The 19,111-nt window shown below is 36.3% G+C and overlaps 1 protein-coding gene across 1 annotated transcript in view; it reads right to left on the reverse strand.

The window, feature by feature from the left end:
• The window catches only part of TESK2 (testis associated actin remodelling kinase 2), a 107,513-nt gene that overhangs the window by 13,903 nt on the left and 74,499 nt on the right, over positions 1-19,111 (reverse strand). The window contains exon 4 of the mRNA XM_006919127.3: positions 17,914-17,962. Coding sequence (XP_006919189.1) covers positions 17,914-17,962 — 49 coding nt within the window. The remainder of the gene's footprint in view (positions 1-17,913; positions 17,963-19,111) is intronic.

Below are 19,111 nucleotides of genomic sequence, written 5' to 3' on the forward strand. Positions count from 1 at the left end.
AGGAACAAAGTCTGGGCTAAAGATAACATTTAGGAGGCAGTAACATTGAGCTAAATTAGTCACTGAAGCCAAGGAATGTATAAAATTGCCCAGGGGCTAACCTGTAAGGTAGAAAACTAATGTTTAAAAGAGCAGGTAGAGGAAGAAGAATCAAGCAAGAACATCGTATAGGAGTCAAAGAAGCACATTCTCAAAAGGAAAAGACCAAAAGTATCAAATGCTGTAAGTCAAATAACATGAACATTAAAAGTGTCTACTGAATTTGTAACTAGGAAGTCACCGCAACCATAGCCAGAGCAGTTTCAGTAAAATTGTTAAGACCAGAGTAAGACCACAGTGAACTGAGGAGTGAGTAAGAGATAAGACTACGGAGAAACTATGTGAAGACATACTCTTTCAAGAAATCTGGCTGTTCGTCATCCCTACCTACCCATGAAGGGCTGTTTTGCCTTTTTTTTTTTTTTTTGAAAGCAAATAAGCATATTTATATAAAGATGATAATAAAAACAGCTAACATTTATGTACATAGTGCTTATTTTGTACCAGGCACTGTTCTACATTATCTCATTTAATCTGTACAAAACCCTATGAGGTAAGTATACTATTATCCTCATTTTACAAAAGACATTTAGAAGTTAAAAAATTTGCTTAAGGTTATCTAACTATTAAGGAGCAGAACCAGGTTCAAACCCAGGCAGTCTTGCTCCAGGGTCCATGATCTTAAGCACCACATTACAATAGAGAGCTAGAGGCCATAGCATCTGAGTCAGAGAGCCTCATGCAGAACAGGAGCTCAAAGTTTTTTGCCAATTAGGTTAATGAATTTATTCAAACCTTACATGATGTATTATTATCTCCTTCCTTCCAAGGGATAAAAAGGGGGAAATCCCTCTCAGCTTAAAATTAGGCTCTTTATGCCTATTATGGGGGATATTATTGAATTTACAAAAGACTAGGGAACCTAAGAGAACTGAATTTTAGTCTAATTCTGCCTCTTAATAGTCATGTAATTTTAGAAAAATCAACTAATAAGGCTATCCTTCAGTTTTCCCACCTATAAAGAAGGTATGATAATCCATGATCCATATAACTCACAATGTTATTTTGAGAATCTAATGCAAATATATGAAAGTGCTTAGAAAAAATTTAAGTGTCATATAATGAGATTTTCTGATGTGGTAACAGAAGCACCAAAAAGAACCAGTTGGGGGCAGCACAATGCAACACTTCAGATCCTTGGATGAGGCAGATCATGTTTGGCAAGGCAGACAGAATAGCTAAGAATACACCTAATTTCTCAAGAGAGAATCCTGTCGACCTGCTCCATCCTGCTTAATAATCCACCTTTGGAAATCTCAAAATGAGACATAAGGATGGCATTAGCACAGTGCCTTCATCTCTTCACTATGCCTGAATCTGTCCACGATTCACATGTGAGGTGTTCATTTGCTAAAAAGAAACTGAACCTGCCAACTCCAAGCTACATGGGAGCAATAAAGTCGGTACCTAGTCATGCAGGCAAATTTCTTTAGTTCTTAGAGTCAGAAAGAACTGAAAAGTGGTTCATTTTTTCGGCATGGTGACAACGTGACATGGAAAGCCTTATTTCAGAATCTACAGGTTTCCCAGCTGAGGGCCCAGCAGAAAAGACTATGATGAAAAGGCTGTACGTGCACTGTTTGTAGGCCAGGCTAAGCCAAGACTTTTGATTCTGGTTCAGAGAAACACATGTTTATTCTGTTTAACCATGTCTCTGAAGGTCTGAGAAATCCATAGACAAAGTCAGAGAATGGAGAGCAGAGGAGAAAGGTGTAACAAGGTGAGTAGGATCTGGATTTTCTAGGCAAGATAGTAAAAGCACAAACCAGGACCAGAGAGAGAAACCAAATGGAGTTTACCATTACAACCAATTTCTCTTGTTGGCCTTTGGTGAATACTTTGGTGGTGCTGATAAGCCTCTGGGCTTTCAGAAACCACAACTTCTCAATGTCTCAAGATCTTTTGCATCTATGAGGAAAGGAAGTTTGAGATCTCCCAACAAGGAAGATTTCTAAGTTGCTACACATTCTGTGTGCTCATTAGTTGGAACGTTCACTTCCCCATAAGCAATTCCCAGTGCAGACTCAGCTGGTGAGTCCTCTGAACAAATCCCTCTATGAGAAGCAGAGGCAAGAGCAACTAGCACATTCAGCTTTCTCCTGTGAGGACAACAGCCGCTTTGCTTTCATTTTACTCCCTTGGGCAACCATACAAAACAACCTAAGGCACTGGCAATACATTTCAATAATCTACCAGAGAAATTTTACCTTTTACATTTCTTATAGTTTTTCTTTCAAACTTTCAAGTTCAGAAAACTATTAATAACAGCCAATCAAATGTGCTACAGGTACTTCAGTACCTTTCAGGGACTGTTCCTCAACCTTACCTACACCAAAACCTGCCTCTCCTCCTCATGATCTAATAAAATAAAAGAGTTTGTGCCGTTTCATTTGTTTGATATTTGATTTCATTGAAGACTCTCCCTAGAAGGCAATAAATAAATGTATGCTGATGATCAACACCCTTAAAAAATTGCCAAAGGGAGAGATAAGTTAAAACTCAGCTCTCCATTCAGGAATATCGATTCAAGTTATTTCTACATTTATTGAGCATGCCTCCCACTCCTGCCACATCCATATGAGAGTTAAGAATATGTCTGTTTACATCAACATTATGTCCCCCAGTGATTAGAAGAGTGCCTAGTACATAGTTAATGTGGGTGTGTAAAGATGAATAATATTCGCTTTATACTTTAAAGTACAGTGAAAGACATACAGGTAAGTAAATAATACCAATAACCCTTTAGCTGAGGTAACCTAGGGTATGGAAGTATAATCTGACTCTGCCTGAGGAGTACAGAAAGTTCCAGGGAGGAGATAACATCCTAAAAGTTAAATTCTAAAAGATAGTTAGGAGTATGGTTCTCCCTATACATCTGCTATAACCTCCGATGGACCAAATCAGGCACAGAGAGACACATGTACACACCTACACAGGGACTATTCTGGAGCAGCATGAAGCAGTACCTACCACCCACTACATACCCAGGGCTCCTATTCCCAATTCTTACAGATTCTAGTGAGCTATAGTAGCCTCACCTGATCATAACCAGTAAGAAGAATAAGAAAAAATGATTGCTTTTTAATTTTTTTACTTTGAATTATCAATGTACTGATATCCACAACCAAACAAGCTTATCTCTAAACAGTGGTTTAAACTCATTTTCAGAGAGGCTCTAAAGAAAATATCAACTGTAAAAATTATTGTTCCTTTTTGAAAAATCTACCCAACTAGCCTAGAGCTAGAGTGCTTACCCAAGGCAGATAATGTGCTGCCATCCAACTAACAGAGATCATTTGTTATCACCCAATGAGCAAGGTTGTCCTGACGAAGATCCATCCATCTCTCTACCCATCCACCTACACAAACACTGAAAACCTACTATATGAAAACACAAAGGTAAGTGGGGCCAGTCTCTGCTCTTGTTCATGGTCTAGGAGAGATGACATATAATCAACTAATAATTTTTTTTTCACACAGAACAATATCATAATCAGATATGCTACACAGAAATATCATTCTAACAGTAATTTTAAAAAAAACTGTATGGAAAGGTCAGGAATTGAGGTTTGGAGAATAGTTAGGAGGCTTCTAGAATCATCTAGGTGGGAAGTAACAAAGGCTCGAATAAGTCAATGGCAGCAAGAATGGAAAGGAGGTTAATATCTGGAGACATCCCAGAAGTAGAATCAACAGGATTTGGTGTTTAATCAAAGGCAGGGAATAATTAAAAGAGATAAGGTATACAAAGTATATCCAGCTCCATGCTTAGCTCATAGTACATAATTCATTCTCCCCACTACCAATATCTTCTCATCATCTTTCCTTTTCTGGGATGCTCCATTAGCTTCCGAACTAGTCTCCTGGTCCCCTTTTTTCATCTTGAACAAACTTAGCCCTCATTCCAATCCATTTCACATAATACAGCCAAAAATCATTCTGAAATGCCAACCTGAAGCCACTCCCCTGTTAAAATTATTCAATGATGCCCTATACTCTTAGTATAAAACCCACAATCCTTAGCATGGCATACAAAGCCTTTCACTCATGCTTATAAAGGTTTCACTCCATGCTTACCTGCATATGTACATACATTGCTGATCCCTTTACCTGGAGTACTCTGGGGGACACCTAGGCCTGACTAATCAATCACTCATTGTTGAGGATTCATTTCCATTTCATGGATGCACATATGTAGGGTTAGAAGAAAGACATTCTATGCAAAGGAACACAAATATAAAGTACAGAGATTAGTATTCCTTTTCTTTTCTGCATGAAGTATAAGTAGGAGAGAAGGGATGAAAGGAGGGGACTGCAACAGTCCAGAAGAGAGATGGCCAAATGCCTGATTTAGAGTGCTATTTCAGGCATGAAAAAGTGGGCTAGAGTAAGAATATGCAGAGGTAGAATCTAAAGAATTTAGTAACTGTATGGTAGATATGAGAACTGAGGGGAAAATAGTCAAATGCGACTCAGAGATTCCAAATTGAGGTGTTCAGAGAAGCAATGAGAAGAGATGCTGTAATCTTCTGTGCCATCAGCAAGTCAAAAACCAGCATCAATGCCAAACAGTGGCTTGTTGAACCTCTGTTCTTTGGATGGGCTCTCTACAGAGGAGGGGCTGAGCCCCGACCTAGTTTTCACTGAAGCTCAACAATGCCATTATGCTGGCCGCTGTATGTTTGTTGGTCAGCTCCAAACACAAAGGCTAGCAGACACCCCATCCTGCTGACTTGATTTAAAGAAGAAAAGAAAGCTTTGTCACTGTCCTGGGTAATTCCAGGACAGGCATCCCAAGAGCACCCTGAGGGAGGCTTGTGCTCCAAAGGAGTCTCCTGTTCTCAGCTGAGGTTCCACAGCCACTGCAAGCATATATCCGTACGTCTTCCAAGGCCCAAGTTTGCCACAGTTCAGCCTCCATTCCAGGAGGTCCACTAGGGCCTGCCTGACTGAAACAGTCAGTGGTAATGAACCAACTCAGAGAAAGAAAATCCAAAATGTGTTTCAGAATATTTGAATGTTTCACTCTCTACGCTTTCATAAATGCTTATCTATTTCCCAGAACACTCTTCTTCCCCTTCATAGCTTTGCTAATTCTTATTCATCCTTCTAAATCCAGCCTGAGTCTCTTATTTTGGAAAGCATTTCCTGATACCCCATCCCACACTTTGTGCCACTTTAGGCCCCTGTATGTATTTCTACTATCGCTTATCACATTGTACTATAACTATTGATGGCAGAGACCAGGTGTTTCTCAACTCTGTAAGCCCAGTACCTAGTAAAGTGAACAATAAACTGTTGAATGAACAAATGAATGATTAAGTACATTTAAATAGATGGAGGCGCGTTTCAAGTTCCCTCTTTTATTAGAAACCCTCCCAATGTACTAATTAACGTAATTTACGATCAAAAAGAGAAATATGCTTTTAGAGGCATTTTCTGATAAATACCACACAAAACAAATATTTTTGAATGCCCACTATATGGCAGAACATGGTAGCATTAGATATAAAGTGAAATACAAAATAGTGTGTTTAGCCATCTACTGATACAAAATTCTGAGAATACTTTTACCACCCTTATCAGCAGACTCCTTAAAGTGGTCAAAATCACATGAACTGAAAAACAATAACTGAGTTCTCCTTTTGGAAATTATAGAAGATACTTCTTTTATCAGCAGCTGGAAGCCAAGTAGAAGAGGCTATAAAGATACTTCCCCAATTTCCTTCACATTTCCCACAGACAGACACTACAAACCCATTCACCACTTTAAAGAACATATTTGTTTAATGCACTTGAAGTAGTATGAGTGTTTTTCTGTGCACGTAAACTACTATAAACATCAAAATGATTGTTTATCCACAGATTCAAAAAAATATGATTAAACTTTCCCTATCGATTTTTAACTCTTACATCAAACATCTCATGATCAAATCTTCAGTGACCTGCTACTTATTTATTGCTAGTGGTAAACAAAAGAGGAAATGGTCCCAGTCCTCATGGAACTGACATATGATAGAGAGACAATAAACAAACATTCAAATAAATGAAGAATTATGTCATGAGATGTGCTACAATGAAAAACAGTGCTATCTAAGAGAATAATAAGCTAAGTCACAATATAGATGAGGGAGATCATTAGGAAAAGCTCCACAATGAAGTGAAAATGTAATCTAAGACTTGAAAATTAAGGAGTTATTAGCTAGGTAAAATGTGAGAAAGAGCAGCTTTTCAAGTATTATTTAATCTCCCTATTTCTTGGTTTCTTCTTATATAAAATAGCAACAATAATGGCTATATCTCAGAGGGTTATCATAAGGATGAAAAAAGAAAATGCATGTAAAGCACTTAATATTCCAGAAATATGAGCTATTTCTTTAATGAATATGTATGATTTTATAATTAGAAAAAAAAGTTATTCTAAAAATAGTGTCCCTGGTACTGCCAAGTACAATAAGTCATTGGCTTAAAAAAATGAAATATTTTTTCATTCAAATACCTTAGTTGACTTAAAGACTTATCAGGTAAGTAACCCGCCTGTTGCTTTATTTGTATTTCTAAAAGTCCAGTGCTCAGTTCTATTCCTTCTTGGTGTACCGGAAATATATGTTTGATAGACTAGTTCGATAAAATATAAGTTGTTGAGCAAATTAGTTACAGAGTCAAAGGATGACTATGCAAGAGGTCTTGCAATTGAAAAACGCCAAAGCCCATCTATGAAGAGTTCCAGCCATTCACGCAGGTGATTAATTTGTTAGAAAATTTACCTCGACTTCACTTTTGAGATGGCATAAAATGTTTGATTCCTTTTCCCCCATTTAATCATCTGATCAATATCCATAAAGTGTCTTCTAAACACAAGGTACTGCTGGATACAGATAAGTAAGATACCATCTAATACTATACTGTTAGATGCTATATTTAATGACCAGCAACTAATTGGTTTTACAAAGCACTTTCATAGTAATCTCATTTGAACCTTGCAGCATCTTGAGACATTCTTGTAATCTTTTTATAATAAATGAGGAAATTGAGCCCAGAGAATTTAAATAACTTCCCTATGCTAATTCAACTAGTAATGGTGGAGCCTGGATTTGTACCTAAGCCTTCTGACCCTGGAGCTTGGGTTCCTTCTACCTAAGAGCTTACGCTTGTATAGGAAAACTAAAGCAAAAATAACTTAAGTACATGGCAGAATATATAATAAGAGAGGTACAAAAAATTATATAGAAGAAGATCAATAGAGGGAAACATTATAACCAAGTAAGAAGGCAGCGGGTGGGGGAGCACAGCAGTAGCAAAGAAAAAAGTCAGAAAAGGTTTTATGGAGAAATTAGAAGACTTTGAGCCAAGTCTTAAAAGGAAGGAAGATTTTTATAACATAAAGGAAAAGAGTATATGTTCCAGGCTGAAGAAATAATATGAATAAGGAGGCAAGAAAACACAGACCACGTTTAGTAAACATATAAAAGCCAGTTTGCCTGAATTATAGAGTACTTGTTAAGGAGAAAAAAGACAGAATGATGGCAGCACATAGAGGACTAGGATACCAGGCTAAGAGTTTATCTTCATTTCTGTGTTTTAACCCTAGCATACATCATAATTACAGGGCTCTGTTAATTTATTTTTAAATATTACAAATGCCTAGGCTTCATCCAAGACTTTTAATTCTATAAGTCTTATGTGAGGCCCTGGCATCTGTACTTTCTAAAAAGCTCACAAGCAATTCTGGTAAGCAACTAAGGTTAGAAAATAAACTGTTTTCAATGAGGAAACACTGTGATCAATGAGGAAATTACTGAAAGTTTTGAGCTAGAAAAATGTCACCGATTTATTCATTCAACAATATGATAAGCAGCTATCATTTGCCAGGCACTGTGCTAGGAACCAATGGATGCAAATGTAAAGAAAACCGTCAAGGAATTTATAATCTACATACACATGCGAATAGAGAATTAAAATCAATGGTAAATACTATTGTATTATGGGAGCACATAAGAGGGTTACCTAACTCATCTTTGAAGACTATAAAAGGCTTCCCACAGAATAAGATATCAAAGCTGAGTCCTGAAGGTAAAGTAGGACTTGGCTAAGCCAATGGAAGTTGGAGAGGTTATGTTCTAGGCAGTGGGAAGAGCTTGTGTAATGGCCCAAAGATGGAAAGGGTCATGTCCTATTTGTGGAACTAAAAGAGGTTCGGTAGGGCTATAGTGCACAGTTAAGACAGAAGCAAAAAGGTCAAAGAAGCGAGCGCTGAGGCCACAGAATAAACAGTAGCTGAATCAGATATTTTGACTTTATCTTAAAGTTAATGAGAAGCCACAAAAGGGTTTATGCAGGAAGAAACAAAATTAGATTTGTATTAAACACTGTGGGATTGGCATAAGGACAAACAAATAGACCAATGGAATAAACTAGAAAGCCCAGAAATAAATCCTTGTGTATCAATGGAAAAGGACAGTCTCTGTAACAAATGAGAAATGCAAATGGAAACCACAGTGAGATATCACCTCATGCCCATTAAAATGACTACTCTAAAAAAAAAAAAACAAAAAAACCCAGAAAGTAACAAGTGTTGACAAGAATGTGGAGAAATTGGAACTCTTCTGCACTATTGGTGAGATTGTAAAATGTTGCAACTACTACCAGTAACAGGTGGTTCCTCAAAAAATTAAAATTAGAGCTACCATATCATCCAGCAATCCTACTTCTGGGTACACACCAAAAGAATAGAGTACAGGATCTCAAAGAGACACATACACACCCATGTTCACAAAAGCATAATCCACAATAGCCAAGAGGTAGAAGCAACCCAAATGTCCATCAACAGATGAATGAATAAGTAAAACGTGGTATACACTTACAATGCAATATTATTCAGCCTTAAAAAGAAAGAAAATCTTGTCACGTGTTACGACATGGATAAACCTTCAGAACATTATGGTAAGTGAAAAATGCCAGTCACAAAAAGACAAATACTATATGATTCTACTTCTCTGAGGTACCTAGAGTAGTCAAAATCATAGAAACTAGAATAGTGGGCACATGGACAGGACATGTGATTTATAAGATGTAGAAAATAAGAGAGGTCAGTGATGAAGAAAAAAGAAAATTATCACTTGTAGAAAAGCTAAGCACTATATCAATACTCTAGAAAGTTATTAATTACTCCCTTGACACAAAGTGTCTGCTTAATTAATTTGCTGGGTAGGAAACAGACACGAGCAATTACTATAGCAAGGTGAAGTGCTAAAATGAACATGTTAAGGAAAGAAATGCTTGTGGTTCACTTTGAAAATCACTGATCTAAGAATTTACTATCTAAGTAAACAATGGTGACCATGATAACAAGAAATGACCAACATAAAGAGCAAGTAAACACAGAAAGTGCAAACAGTAATTATGTTATCAAGTACAGGAATGCTGAAATGTCCTTATGTAGTAGGAAATGTATGAGAGGTATATTGAGAGACCACCTCCTTCCATTGTCCTACTTGCTACCTAGACTCCAAAGTGGAAACAGCTCTCAAGAGCCAACACAGACCCAATTCCTATGAATTATACCACTTTTCAAGTTAAGGAAAACACTCTTGTCAAAACTTCTACTAGAAACAAGATTAGCCTAAACTCAGAAGAGTTCTATGAACGCGACTTCAATACTAGTTTCACAATCATGGGGAGGACTAAGAGAAATATTAGCTAGAAATCCCCTCAAACATTTTCTGAATTCTTCTGTGGTCTTATCACTACATCACTGTGAAAAGATTCATTAAATAGATGGCCAAAACAACTGATAATCTAAAAATAAAAGACCTTTCAAAGCGAGAGGCAATAAACATTTATTAAAGATCAAAAAATAGAAAACCTATTTGGGAAGCACTGATTCAGTCAGAAGCCCAAATGATGTTCCAAATAGGAGGCAAAGGTATTTATGAGAAAGGGAAGGGGAACAATTACATAAGTAGAAGAAAGGCATTTCTATTAGTGCATATAAGATATAACATAGTGATGCTAATTCTCAACAATATTAATTTTCAGTCCTGTAGCCATCAGTCCAATAGTCATAACATCTGCTTTCTTGTTAACTTTGCAAACAGTTCTTCAGGACACAAGGTTGCTTTACGCCCAGTCCAAAGATTATTTTGCTCTGTTTTAACATTCCAAAGGTTTGAGGCATAAGATGTGCAAAGCAGTTCCTCTGGGATGGCAGTTCCAGCTCCATTTTAAAGTGGCTTCATTTATATTTATATAAATATAATTTATATATAAATTTATATTTATATGTAATTTATATTTTTAAAATCACATATTTATATCTATATATAATTTTCTTAAACACAACCTTGAAAGACACAGATAGATGTCTTTGCGGTTGACAGTTTAACTACTAGAAGCTCAAGTGTTGGGAAGCAATATTCATTCATTCATCCATTAATCCATTAACCCAACTAGTATTTATTATATGCCTTTATGTGCCAGTTACTGAAGACTCAGCAGTAACAAAATAGCTAAACCCAAGGAGCTTAAAGTCTAGTAAACAGGATTATGGTCAACCAGAACTTGATTCAAATCTCAGCTCCACTACCTAAGAAACCTTAAATAAATTTCTTTATTGCTGAGCCCTCAGATTTCTCAGTTGTAAAACAGCCTAGAATGCCAAATGAAATTTTTTCATACGATTGTGTAATAATAAAACAATATATGTGGGGAGGGAGAGAAGCCTTAATTATTTTTCATTATTATTACTTGGGAAGTAATTCAGCAGTTGAAAAATGCCTCCTTCCAAACCAATGAAATGTCTTTCAATGAAAAGGCTAATAAACAGGATCTGAACAAGGAAGGTATCGCTCGGATGATGCTCTATGAAATTATCTCCACTCCGATGGCCCAATAAATATTTCAAACTCAACCTGTTTGAAGCTGACCCACCACAAACAGTCAAAAATCCACATTTAACTTTCGACTCACCAAAAACTTAACTACTAAGACCCTACTGTTGACTAGAAGCCTTACCAATAACACAGTCAATTAATACACAGTTTATATGTTATATATAATATATACTGTATTCTTAAAATGAGCTACAAGAAAGAAAATGTTATTAAGAAAATTATGAGGAAGAAGAAATACATTTACAGTATTTATTGAAAAAAAATCTGTGTAAAAATGGACTCTTACAGTTCAAATCCGTGTTGTTCAAGGGTCAAATATACTATGGGCTCAGCCACAAAAGGCATTATTATAGGCCTTATTCAGGAGACTGAGCTCCATTAGAGAATCTGGGATTTCACATAACTTGGAAAGTAGGAGGGAGAAGAGAGGTAAGGGTATTCCAGGTCTTGGAAGGCACGTCTAAGGCCAGAATGTGTAGAATACAGCAAAACGCCCCATCTAACTAAAGAGAGAGATTCATATTCTGAAATCAGATTAGAAAGAGCCTAGAATGCCAAATGAAATTTTTTTAACAGAAGCATCACATTATCGAAGTATGCCTAATGAAGATTATTTGAGGAGTAGCATATCAAATTGAAGCAAAGAAAGACTAGAGACAGGAAAACCAGCCACAAAGTATTTGTAGGAAGCTAGCCATGGAATAAGATTGTGGCAGGAATGGAGAGAAAAAAGAATTAGGAAGACATCGCATAGAAAATATCAGGATAACATTGGAAATTGATTAAATTCAAGAGATGAGAAAAAGTCAAAACTATGTTTTTTATTTGGCAGAACAACGATTCTAACAGTAGAAAATGGTAAGATTGAAAAGGGTGACCTAACTGAGCTAAGTTGTATTTGAAATAGTAGAAAACAGAGATGACAGAAAAAAAGAACATGAACTATAACAATGAACAACCATTAATATATATGGAGAGCTGAGAGTTAACAGCATGGAGAAACAGCTGGATATTAAAAAATAGTTTCTAAGAAAGAGCAAGTAAAAAATTTCTCATTTTCCCAGTAACTAAATACTGAGTTCATAAAAGACACCACAGTGGTAAAAAAAAAAAAAAAAAAGTAGAGTATAATAATTCACCTTCCCCTGAATCAACACTGACCAATGAAATGCAGCTTAAGTGACTTTTCGGAACTTCCAAAACTAGCTCATAAGAAGTCTTGTGGTTTCCACTTGGGTAGCTTGTACTTCTTGTCAGTTACCACATAAAAAGTCTAACACTATCGTGAGATCACTAAGCCTTGGGAAGCTCAAGCCATACAGAGATGACCTAAAGAATGAGATACCATGTAGTAAAAGAGTGGGACCCAGGGGCACCGTGGCACCAGACATGTGAATGAAGAAGCCATATTGGAAGAGGGTCCTCTAGCTCAGCCACCCCAGCTGACACATGTGGATCAGAGACTTAGCAAAGCCCTTACAAATTCCTGACCTTCAAAATCACAAGCAAAAATAAAATGATTGTTTTAAACCACTAAATTTTAGGGTAGTTTGCTATGTAGCAGATTGGGGAACAGGTTTTTTTATCCTGATAAGCCCAGACCTAGCAGAGTGCCTAGATTACAGCAGATTCACTTAAAGTGGTATGTATAAAGTGAACTCTTTCTTCTCTCACAGATGCTAATTCACATCTTTGTCATTCTCCCTTCCCTCACACCATTCCTTTAGGAAGTCCTGAGTCACAGAGGCAATCATTGTTGGTACCTTTGGTATGTCCTCTTAATTACCATGTAGTAGTAACAGCCTCCCCCAAAGCCACCCCAAGCTTGAAAGATAGGTATGGCTATGCTGCCAAAGTTAACCGAAGGCAGGCACCAGACAATTTCACATCTGACTCAAAGTAAATAAGGCCAGAAGAATACTCCGTACTGGGCCACATGAAAACAAGAAAAGAAGTAGGCACAACTAATGGTAATATCACAGCACACCAAGAAACTGGAATCGGGGTCTGGCTGCTCATTTTTATGAATAATGCATGAGTTTAGTCACTGAACCCACAGAGTTTCCTTTCATTGTAAGCTTCCTGATTATATAAGGCTTCTTATAAGTCTGACAAAAAACAACTCAGAAACAACACGTATCAACTCACATAAACAAGAAATTTCCAAAGTGACTATTCTTTGATAAAAAAAGAAGGTGTATAGTGGGGGTAGAAATGGTGAGTGAGAAGAGGATGAGGGCTATGTAAATAAAAAATTCTCTTCAGCCTCCTGCAGTGTTGATCCATTCTCTCATGAGCTAAGGGCATTTCTTTTAGTACCAAGTATCTGTCTTACTGAGGAGACATTGCTGTAAAGAGACTGCATCACCTGAACAGGCCAAGCAATCGCTGTGTAACAGTGGGAAAAAAACAATAGTTTCTCCATGGTAGAAAAGGCAAGAGAGACCCCAAAACATCCTACTTGCCAAGCAATTCTTTTGCTGACTCCTTTGACCACAGAAAGTATTGTCACTTGAGACCCTGTGCCCTACAACCTGTGCCCTACTCATCCCTCAAATCCCTCTAGGCACTGAGAGGTTCTGCACAAAGAAATTTCTCAAACTGTTTGATTATGAAGATATTTCCCTCTTTGTGCCTTTCTTAACAAGCTTAAAAAGAATAACATTATGAGATGATGCATAATCTGTCCAGTTCTCTCTTCTCTTTTTCTTTGACACCACCCCCCCATCTTATATAAGAAAAAGAAAACATACAGCATGTAAGTTGGTAGCAGCTACTTTTTGATTATGAATGATAGCCAGCCAATCTTATCATGAAGTTGACAATGTAAAGATAGAGTGAAGAGATGTAAAATAACGATGTCTCTGGATAACATCTACTTAGTTGCTGAATCAAACCAATCCTTCACCCAATAAACTGCTGGAATTTCAGTTATGAGTGTTATTGTTGAAGACTATTTAACTATTTTTCTGTTACCAACACATTCTAATATACCCCATAACTAGGAAATATCTCTTCCAAATAACCCAAAATATATATAAAGTTAGTCAGACTCAAATTCTACAAAGACTACACATGCTACACATACAAGAACCTGTGCTTAGCTCTGTGAGGAATACATAAGTGAATTAAGGACAGCATATTATAATGGAAAAAGTATAGGCTTTGAAGTCAGATGAATCTGATCCAAATCCAACTTTGGGGAAGTCATTTAATTTCTCTAAGCCTTAGTTTTCTCATCTATAAAATTAAAGAATTAGGATTACAGAATTGTGAGAGTAATGCTAATATATAAAGCACCAAGCATAGCACTTAGCCCATAGTATCTGTTTAATAACTGGTAGTTATGATTTTAAAAATCAGAAGAATTCTTTACCCTTAAGGGCAGAAAAGACAAATCATTATGATCTGTTAATTGGGATATTTATAGAATATGGAAGATTGCAACAATGGTTCCAATTCTTTACACCTTACTGAATCCATGCCCTTTGACATGTAACTGCAGTATGCTCCCAATATGGACTAAGGCATGTGACTTGCTTTGTCCAATGGGATGTTGGCCAAGCAAAATTGAACATAAGTATAATCATGAAAAGCACTCATGCAAATGGGCTGGCATACTCTTGCTATTCTGGTATCATCTTAAAAAGGACATGTCCAGGCTAGCCCAATGGTCCCAGAAGGAAAGATGAGAAATAGCTGGAGCAAAGCTGCCTCAGTAAAACCCCAGCCTAAGCAGACCACCAGCTGACACACAGATGCATGAGTGAGTCTAAGTGAGACCAGCAGATTGCCCAACTGGGCCAGCTCAGCTCAGGTAAACTCTGCAGATGTATGAGAAACAAATGTTTATTTCTGAATGCTTGTGAGGTTTTGTGGTTGGATATCATATAGCAATAACTAACTGATACCTAGGGTTATATTTTCTGTCTTTCAAAACCAAAGATTTCCATTTCCTTGATACTCGTGACTAAATGAAAGACAAGGTTAGTTCTTCTGAGTCAAAGACCATACTTAAGAAGCATTCCTATTCAATACATATGAATTCTTTTTTTTTTTTTTTGCCCAAAATGCTCAGATTTTATATTACTTAAGATAATCACCACAGTTAACATTTAGCAACTAACTTTTATCATACTTTCAAAAAAAACCAAAGGTTTTCACTCATTTCTGATTGGGTATCAATGATGCAAGCCTTTGAAAAGAATTCTGACTTGGGTCACTTTATTTTCTTGTCACCAGTGTATCAGCCATGGGTTGAAGCCTGCTCCTAGAAACTAGAGGTTGGATATATTCTTCATGAATTCTTAATTCAACTAATTAAACTTTAAAAAAAGTTTCTGTCTGATCTTTTATCAAACTATGTTCTCTTTAACAAATACTTATTTGCTTAGAAGTCTATCCTTACTATGGGCAGTTTAAAAAAACAGACCTAAGTGTCTGTTCTAACTTCGATTAATGTTTACAATTCCAATCAATACTCTGGGAAATAGTTTGAGCCAAGGAAAGTCCATATCACTACTGTATATGAATTCCTAATAATAGCAATTCTTACAGGCATTAACAAAAGCTATGCTTGTCTACTGTAATTATTGACCAAACTATTTTTAAAGAAATAAGGAATGGTGCTCACATTATTGTAGAGGGCAGGCAAGAATATTTACTAAATGTCATCCAAGTTCCAACTGCTGTGCTAGATGTTTTTAGTAATTTATTTTTATGATCCTTAGCTAAACCAATAGCTGTGCTGCTAAGTCAAAATTGTAAGGCATTTAAACATAGGAGTTCCCAGAGATCTATGGCATGATGGCATCTGCCATCTGAAAATAATCAAGACCATCTGGATATTTGGACTTCATGACCATCAGCCTATTAACATAATAAAAATTATTAATATCATAGGCTAGACCATTATCTCATTAATGATACTGGAAATACATACTCTTTCACAAAACATGCACTGTATGTTGTATATGGTTATAACCAAGCTAAAAAAAAAAAAACAGAAAATATTATATAAGTGCAACATGGCTAAAAGAATATTGTATTAAGATCATTCATTTCCACTATACCCCACTTCTAAATTTGTGACATGATCACAAATACTAAAGTATGTTCTTCTTTGTCAGCAAAATCAGCAAAATTTGTGACATGATCACAAATACTAAAGTATGTTCTTTTGTCAGCAAAAAACACAAGCCCTTCCAATGAACTCACACTTCAGAAAACAGTGATATAAGCAGGAATACAACAAATACTTTTACAAGTATTAGTGTCAGAGCTCTGGCAGATAGGAGGCTTAAGAGAAGAAGAGAGTTGTCTTTGAAGAATTTATAGACTCACTTCTGAGAAAAGAAATACACAGAAAATGTTTCTTGATCTTGGATATTGGTTATGGGTGTGGTCATTTGCAAAAATTTAGTGAGCTGTACACTCTTCATATATGTGCTTTTTCTGTTATGCTTTACTTCAATAAGAAGTTTTTTCAAAGAAATTAATAACACTAACAATAGTGTAGAAGTAAGTACCAAATGAAAAATATTGACAATTCAAGGAGTTCAGGAGGCACTAGTCACTGTTAATAATAAAAGCTATAATAGTTAAAATGTATTTAGCAATTACTATATGCCAGGTACTATGCTAAATAAGCATTTTACATTTCATCTTCAAAACATCCCTATGAGGTCATCATCTTATCAGTGGCATTTGCCACAATTAATTACTCCCTTCTCCTTCTTCTGGTTCCATTCCAAACCAATATGCTTTCCTGGTTTTCTTCCTACTTCACTAGCTACTCCTTTTTAATCTGCTCTTCTCCCCAGACCTTTAAAATTGAAATACTCTAGGGCTTAGCTACTGGTCCTCTTTCCTATCTAGACTCCCTGGGGCAGGTACTACTGTTATTACTCCTATTTTACAGATGAAAACATTGAGTCACAGAAATTCAAACCTAAGCAATCAAGACTTCAGAGCCCATGTTCTTAACCACTTCACTCTTACACCTTCTTTGGCCTTCCATATAAGAGACAGGACATAGCTACACACATTCCACATTCAGGTGCCCTGAGTAACTGAGAAAAGTAGATGGACACAAGGGACCCTCCTTCATAAGATATCAAGGACTATTTCCAGGCACCAAGCCAGCAGGAAACCAATACTCTTGCAAATTCTGTTAAATAATTTTCCTTCCTAAGTTTCTTCACTTTGTATTTTGGTACTCGCTTCTCAAGGAAGAATGCGAAACATTCTAGAATACAGATTCTAAAATCTAGATGCTCACTAGGATAATTTAAGAAGCTTTGAAGAATACATATGGGCTCTATGCAGACCTACTAAACTTAGAAGATTTCAGGAATCTGTGTTTCTAAAAAGGACCCAAGCAAATTCTGAAGCTGATAACTCAATACCAGAACCTGGGAAGCCTTTGTTCTAGAGAGGGTTTTCTGGTCCTCAGAGCCTCAATTATGACTATGGCATATACATCTGCCTACAAAAGGAAAAAATGAAATGAAAATGGAAATGGAAATTGATTCCAAGGAATAATAAGACCAATCAGGAAACCAGAGCAGCAATTTAAATGTGGAATTGTAGGTCAGGATACCAAACATTTCTGGGTAGTCTGGGAATTTGTTGCCATGATGGAGTCTGTGGCCAAATGATACCATCCCTTAGCTTAGGAGGGGGTCATCCAGGCAGCAAGAACTAATTTAATATTTAAGCACTCATATTCTCAGAGTATTCACCAAGTCTGATGAGAGAATCCAAGAGTATTAAGAGATATGGCCATTGTTCCCAGGCAACGAAAGAAAATAACACTGCCATTTTTGCATAAACATAAATGCACACAAATTTTCCTTACATAAGCAAATAACAATCACTATGGAACCATAATGCTTACTTAACAGGCTTACTGAAGTCTTACCTCTGTAAGTGCATGCAACTGTCCTTGATGTACACAGACACCCATGAACCTACAAAACAAAACAGTATTTTTTTTAAACAAATGAAAAGGACATGAACATAACTGGCATATAGAAAACTTAGTTTAGTTATCCATATATTAGAAACAATCTCATACCTGTGAAGTCTCCTGGACTCCTGTACAACCCTATAGCCTTTCAAACTTTGATACCAAGCTGGTAAATTTATAAGTTTACCATAAACATCTGGCTGTGGCAAGACCTAGTGGTAAAAAGCAATGGTGGAAGAGGGAGGGAAGTAAGCCTTAAAAATAGCATAGTTGGATGAATAGATGCTCCTGGGATAGACAATCAAACAATTATGAATTTTAATAAATTTTTATAAATAAAAAAATAGCACAGTATAATGAAAAAAGCACCACACTAGAAGTAAAAATCTTGATGTTGGTTTCAGCTCTGCCACTATCTGACTACATGCTCACCCTCTGCCAAAAAAGGCCACCAACCCTAATCCCATTTGAGGCTCAAGTTTTCTCATCTAGAAAGTAAGCAAGTTGAACTACCCAATCTGAAGGTCTATAAGTTATAAACAGCAAACTGGGGGTGGGTAACATAAAAAAAAAACTCTTCCAAATATGTAATAAAGAACCCAGTGGGAAAATAAGCAAAATATATGTATATAATTCACAAAAACATAATTATAAATGATTAATAAAAATATCAAAATGTGCTCAAATTTACTCATAATTAAAGAAATATACATTAAAACAAGGAGATATTGCTTTTTAAATCTATCAAATGAACAAAGATTAAGATTGATAATGTTCAGTGTTTTCTAGAAGGTAAGAAAACAGGAACAGTAAACACTGTTGAGTTCTTGGCACAACTTTTTCTAAGGATATAATTGATCATATCCAGCAAAAATTTTAAGTGCTCCAACAATTCCACTTCTAATAATTTATCCTACAAATACACTCAATTTGGGTGAGCAAAAATATATATAAAAGGACATCTACTTCATCAGTATATACGTATCTAAATACCCACCAGTAAAAGAGTGGTTAAGTATTTATGATATAGTCCTAGACTGAAATACTATATAGCTATTAAAAAGAATGAAGTAGATTTTTATGCACCGATATGGGAAGATACCCAAAACATACTATTAAATGAAAACATCGAGCTACAAATCCTATTGCT

The sequence above is a fragment of the Pteropus alecto genome, unplaced genomic scaffold, assembly GCF_000325575.1.
Source record: "Pteropus alecto unplaced genomic scaffold, ASM32557v1 scaffold25, whole genome shotgun sequence".
NCBI lineage: Eukaryota > Metazoa > Chordata > Mammalia > Chiroptera > Pteropodidae > Pteropus > Pteropus alecto.